We start from the raw sequence: 6,137 nt of genomic DNA on the forward strand, positions 1-6,137 counted from the left end.
TTTCTCGGTGTTTCCTAGCAATGAATTTCACTCTCCCTACCACATCATCATCACCGAAACATCTTGGGCTGGTCCCATGGAGAGTTCGGCCCACCACAAGTAACTTCGACGATCTCCACAGCCTTTTCCTCCTTCCCAGCCACCCCAACACGTTTGGGCCCGTTTCGAGGAGCCGCCACTGCCCTCCAAGGCCTCTCCTCGTGCCCTGTGCCCGGCCGCTCACTGGGGCGATGGCTTTCCCTCTGCGCCAGGGCACCTCCCTTCAGAGCACCCGTACAGCAGAGATCAGAAGGGCACTGAACCAGCCTGCCCTGCTCCACCCCTGCAAACAACCCCTGCTGAAAGCTGCCCAGCTTCTGCCTCCAGCTCTTGGTTCAGCTCTTTGACGGGTGGCATTCTCCCTCTGAGTACTTACATGCAGTGACCAAATAATCCTTCAACTCCTGCTGCCGCTGCTCCTGAATGAGATGTGCAAGATCCCCGAGCCTTGCTTAAGCTGCTTCTCCATGCTTGAGCAGCAGGTATTTCACACACCCAACTCCAAAGTCCTAGAACCCAAGCACACGCACCTAGAACAAGGGAGTGCAGGGCATGCTCACATCACCACTGGCTGTGGGAGGAGGGGCCGTGGGCCACCCATGCTACTGTGAGACAAGCCCTGATGGCGTTTCATGTCCTCACAAGGGACCTGCGGGCCAGCCTGGAGCCCCTTCCCCTGCCAAAGCCATAATAAACACAGGTGGGATTCAAAGGGGGAAGAAGCACCTCACAGAGGGAGATTTCTACCAAGCCACAGGCAGAGCGAAACCCACTGCTGAAAGAGACATGGGTGAGTCTTGAAAGATGACTGTTAACCAGGAAAATTATTAACACAGGAAGCAGCTTCTCTATGCCCAGGGCAGGCTCTCCAACCCCAGGTGTCTCCTTCCTGAAGGCAGCCCCACGAGTTGGGCACAGGTCTGACAGGGATGGCCCTGCAGCTCCCAGGGGCTTCAGACATTGGCCCGCAGCCCTGCCCCTGCCAAGGTATGAGGGTACAGCCATCACACAGGACAGGCAAAACTCTGCCCACACCTGACACCCTTTCTTCTGAGCAGGCAGGGCCCTGCGTATGTCCCTGCCCTTACACCACACACACAGAGCTCCTGTCGCAGCCTCCAGCTCCAGAGGAGCCAGCAGGCAGGAACAGTGGCTTGGTTCACCCCAGCAGTCTTCTCGTGCCCCAGACTGAGACACCGCTGTCCCAAAATGCAGAGGACAATAGGGAGTGGAGCTGGGAAAGCAGCAGAGCTCGGAAAGGCCACACAGAGGCAGCTGCCCTAGTCCCAAGGGCAAAAATCAGCAGGCACGAACACTTCCCTGGCTCCAGCAGCCCCACTGGTACCCCACCCTGTCGCATCCGGGTGGGAAGAGCAATGGGCAGCTCCAGACATGCATCCGCTCTGATGGGATGCTAACAGCACCGGGGAACAGATGCTCCCCCTGCGAAGGTGTACTGGAAGCACAGCAGGATGAGGGCTTCAGGCTGGATACAGCAGACTGCAGAAGCATCGGCTCCAGGCTCTCTGCAGAGCAGAGTCAGGAGGATGTTGTTCTTCCCTTCCCCCAAGCAGCGGAAGAGCTGCAGGCCCAGCTGTCCACCGCCAGTTTCCCCACACAGTATTCACCACAGCCAGGGAGAAGGGAGTGGAACCAGCACAAAGCATCCTCACCCCTGGGACCTCTGCCAGGACCCCCCAGGATGGAGGGGCACTGCAGACTGGAGAGCCCTGGCACCCAGAAGTACCCACCTAGGCAGCAGCACCCAGCCTACAGCCTCACAAGGGAGCTGCTGGCTGGAGGACAGCCTTGGAAGGGGCAAAAACTTTGCTCCTCTGCCCTTCTGGTGCTCCCCAGCTGCACAATGGGGCTATGGACACTGTGTATGCTCCGTCTGCACTAAACTACCTGGTTGGGAGCCGAAAGACACAAACCAGCTTGTGCCTGTGCCTCCAGCCTGCCTCCCATGGGGCAGTGCCAGCGCTAGTAGGAGCCTGGCAGAGGCAGCGTGGAGCTGCCTGCCTCCTGCTCCAGCAGCCTCCTACCTGCTCTGGGCAGCAAAGCAGAGCTCAATGTTCCCACAGCCCAGAAAAGCCAGCCTCTTGCAGGCTGAGCAGGCAGCAGGGTTAACCCCACATACAGAGGGCATCACCAGGCTCCTGAAGCCAGGCAGGGACTTTGCCAGAGGCACAGAGGGGAATCTCCGAGCAGGGGTTAGCCCAAATCAGCACTTACTCTCTGCAAGCCTCCCCGGCACACACAGAGCAGAGGAAGAGCTGCATCCTTGGACGAGAACCATATTTATTTCACTGACACAGAATTGCACTGGTGGTCGATTCTACACACACCGGGGACACACAGCAGCGGGGCCCTGGGAGCTGGGCCAAGCTGCTGGGGGCAGAATTCACACCGAGAAATTTGTTTCTTCCGAGGGGCCGATGATCGATGGGCAGGACAGGGCTCTATGCAGCTGGGCTCCCGCTCCTGCCACCGGGCAGCTCCCACCCCATTCAAGGATAGAAACATTAAATAAATATATACAGCACCTCTTGGGGTGGGCTGGAACAGGCTGGGTGGGACAAGGCTCAGTTGCCCATTTTTACTTTAGATGTCTAGAAAGAGAGAAGAGAGGTTAGGCCGTGCCCCACAACCCGCAGCCCAGCATCCCAGTCCCACCCAAGCACCCCAGGACCATCCAGAAGCTGCAGACAGCTTATCAGCCCCATTAATAAGACACAAGCATCACACAGGGTGCACCCGAGCTGACAGTGGCTCAGAGGGGCCATCAAAAAGAGTTCACACTGCTGCAAATAGGCAGGGTGTGCTGTGGGGAGAGCTGTGCCACCCCAAACCTCACAAGCAACCTCTCCATCCCAATGCTGAGGATTGTGCTGGAGCCCAGGAGTGTCTCTCTGGAGCTGAAGAGCACCCAGGGTGACAGGCACCTCGTGCCCACATAAGCCTGGTGGCCCCAGGAGGCAGGTACCTGCAGGATAGCAACGATGACCCCGAACAGCCCTATGGCACTGCCAAAGATCTCCACGATCAGGATCTTGACGAAAAGGCTGGCATTCTGGGCGTCAGCCAGGGCAGCCCCACTGCCCACGATGCCCACGCAGACCCCACAGAAGAGATTGCATAACCCCACAGTCAGGCCAGCCCCAAACATGGAGAAACCTGTGAGAGAGGAACACTGCAAGAGCAGGGGGTAACCCCCTTCCACCTGCACCATGGGCACGCTGCTGCAGCTCTGCCTCAAGGTGACAGAAGACCCAGAGCTGTCAAGTACCAGCAGCGTCCTTCTGTTTGGGGAGCAGGACTGCTCCAAGGTACACCCTGACCCCCGCAGCACCAGGCCAGCAGGTGACAGCAATCTGCCTGAGGGAGGAGCAGTGCTGCCACTGGGCAGCACAGCCTAAATGGGTGCAGAAGGGCATCAAGAAGGTAACTAAAAAGCCACTTTTTGGGAGAATCATACATCCTTCAGACACCTGCAGCAGGCCATGGGCCAGGTGAGCCAGGCCCTGCAGTCCCATTCTCTGTGGCCCAGGGCAGAGGGAGCAGCAGGAAGCAGCGGTCAGGGTGTGGCAATGCTCACAGCGATGGCACCAGGGACTGAGCAGTCCTTACCTGCATGGTAGTTCCTGGCTCCAATCGTCTCTGGGGTCACTGCAGAGAAAGGCTGAGAGAAAGCACAGGGTCTGGGTTACTGGCAAGTCCATGATCTCTGGGAGAGGCACCCATCCCTGATACAGCAGGAGGCAGACACATTTTGGCTAGAGCTGGTCCCTGACTCCATGCTCCTGGGTGGCTTCAGGACATCTGCCTTGTGTGCGCTTCCCCAACCCACTCCAGTGTGGACAAGGGCCGCTGCAGAGACCACCAGCCCAGGGGCTCCCAGAGCAGCGTCCAAAATCCCCCAGTCACTGCTCACAACTGCCCATGCCCAGCTGCCCATCTCCACCACGGCCCTGAGGCCGGCTCAGGTCCTCTCATACCTCAGCCATGTTACTGATGACAATTGCCATGATGATCCCGTAGATGGCCACAGCCTCACAGAAAATGATGCTGTGGGAGAAAGGCAAAGTCTGAGCACAGTGTCCCAGTGAGTCTGAGCAGTGTCCCAGCCTCTGCCCCACCCTGAGCAGCCCCCACCACTTCATGCCCAGCCAGCTGGCAGCCAGACCCCTCCATGGCCATATCTAAGCCTGCCCCACTGCTGCCAAGGGCAGAAAGGCAGCCCAGCCCACCCATTAGCTTTCTTCTCAAAGAAGGGAGAGCTGCCAAGGACAAAGGCCAGGTCCTGGTTGTGCTGTGCTGCCTGAGGAAGCTGCGAGGACCCCGTGGGAAGCAGGCGCAGGAAACAGGCCTGCCATCCGCCAGCCCCCTTCTGCTCCTTTGGGGAAGGGCTGTGCAAGGTCTGGCCAGGGAAGTCCTCGCCTTCAAACAGGGTGTTTGTTTTGAACACACTGGGCTCATTCACTTCGTGATATCGCACAGTGACTCTTCAAAGCAGCACTCTGGCTCCTTTAGGGCTCTTTGTTTTGAAAGCAAACAGATGAGCAAGGAACAGCCTGCCAGCAGCACCCAGCTAGAGATAGGACAGAAGCCTCTATACTGAGCTGGGACCTGCCCTGCTCAGACGTGGCATGAGCACTAAGCCCAGGTCTGTGCTTACCTGACCAGGTTCTTGGTTTTGATCCGAGGAGCTTTGACTCCACCACCAATGATGCTGGAGCCCGTGATGTAAATCCCCCTGTGGCAGACAAGGGTGGTTGGTGCACGGTCTGGCACTCGCTGAAGGATTCAATAGGGAAAACAGGATCTTCCAGCTGAGCAAAGAATCGGGTGTGCAGCTGGGGGACACTGCGGCCTTGGCCTGACCACCCCCAGGGTACAAGTGGTCCCAGAACTGATGGGACACAAGAGCCACCAACTGCAAGGCTTGGGCTCAGAGGCATGGCTTCCAGAGAGCCAGGGTTGTCCCTGCTTCTCCACTGCCACTGCAGCCCATGAGGTGGTCTGCCCAGACCCCCCAGGAGTCCAGCAACCTGGCCCCACTGCTGCAGTGACCCACCCAGCCCCACACCCCTGCATGTACATGCTGTTCTGCCCCTGCCCTGCCATGGGGAACAGCAGCACACAAGCCACTACCAAGGTGAGACTGCAGCAGCCTGCTGAAGAGCCAGCCCCACTCACCAAGCAGCTCCCACCACGGACAGGGAGATGGCCAGGCCAATGCCCAGGTTGGACCACATGAAGGGTGAGGTCTCTGTCAGGAACCTGGAGAGGAAGAAGTGCCCCGAGTTAGCAGTACGCAGGCTGAGCCCCTCTAGTCATGGTGCACAGCCCCACAACAGACACACACACACACACCCCCTTCCCATCATGCAGTCTGAGATGACTTGGACACTGCCAGACAGTGCTCACAAGGGCCCTTCTCTGCCAGTCAGCGACCCAGGACCCTCACCCACATAGACTAAGATCTTCTTCCCAAACCCTCACTGTGAAGGAGAAGCCTCAGCTGGGAGGCAGGGTGGGCTGGGACAGAGGTGAGAAGGGCAGTGATGGCTGCACCAGGACCCTATATGGAGCCAGCCACACATACACATGTGCTGCATCTATCCTACCTCACAGGGAGCGCAGTAGCTCTCGTTCCCCTGCGATGCAGTGACCACTGCCTGTCACTCAAAAGCAAGTGCTGTTCCCTGCCAGGCACTGCCAACACCAACCACCTCCTCACACAGCCCTGGGCTCGGTGGGGAGGATGCCAGTATTTACAGGGAACTCACCAGGCCACATCGAAGCGGAAGCCCAGGTCAAATATTGTGTAGCAGATCCCTGGAAAGCAAGAATGACATGGGAACTTTCAGACAGCCACCAAGTACTAGCCGGATGCTTCCCTTTTCTCCCCTACCTGTGGAACCCAGGGGCAGAGGGTCAGGAGCACACCACAGTATGCAGGAGGGTTACTGGGAAGACTGGCTCAGGCGTGCAGAGCTGTGGGGCAGGGTGCCCCACCAAACTCCAGCCCCAGTTACCCCAGCACTCCCACATCAGTTCCAGACAGACAGCTTGAATCCACAACGCTCCCAGAT

At 58.3% G+C, this 6,137-nt stretch overlaps 2 protein-coding genes across 5 annotated transcripts in view; one reads left to right on the plus strand and one right to left on the minus strand.

Moving 5' to 3' along the window:
* SLC6A9 (solute carrier family 6 member 9) overlaps positions 1-6,137 on the plus strand; it is a 38,788-nt gene that overhangs the window by 29,501 nt on the left and 3,150 nt on the right. The window contains exon 12 of the mRNA XM_035893531.1: positions 583-593. Coding sequence (XP_035749424.1) covers positions 583-593 — 11 coding nt within the window. The remainder of the gene's footprint in view (positions 1-582; positions 594-6,137) is intronic.
* Positions 2,543-6,137, minus strand: part of ATP6V0B (ATPase H+ transporting V0 subunit b) — a 4,043-nt gene continuing 448 nt past the window's right edge. The window contains exons 1-7 of one of the 4 annotated variants that reach the window (XM_035893527.1): positions 5,832-6,118; positions 5,239-5,322; positions 4,718-4,795; positions 4,038-4,107; positions 3,670-3,721; positions 3,026-3,216; positions 2,543-2,651 (exon numbers count right to left, since the gene is read on the minus strand). In XM_035893527.1, the coding sequence (XP_035749420.1) occupies positions 2,625-2,651; positions 3,026-3,216; positions 3,670-3,721; positions 4,038-4,107; positions 4,718-4,795; positions 5,239-5,297 (477 nt within the window). In that variant the 5' untranslated portion in view covers positions 5,298-5,322; positions 5,832-6,118 and the 3' untranslated portion in view covers positions 2,543-2,624. The other 3 variants (XM_009637971.2, XM_035893525.1, XM_035893526.1) reach the window with 3 other exon arrangements.

This window comes from Egretta garzetta, unplaced genomic scaffold (assembly GCF_000687185.1).
Source record: "Egretta garzetta isolate BGI_Z169 unplaced genomic scaffold, ASM68718v1 scaffold75, whole genome shotgun sequence".
NCBI classification, from domain to species: domain Eukaryota; kingdom Metazoa; phylum Chordata; class Aves; order Pelecaniformes; family Ardeidae; genus Egretta; species Egretta garzetta.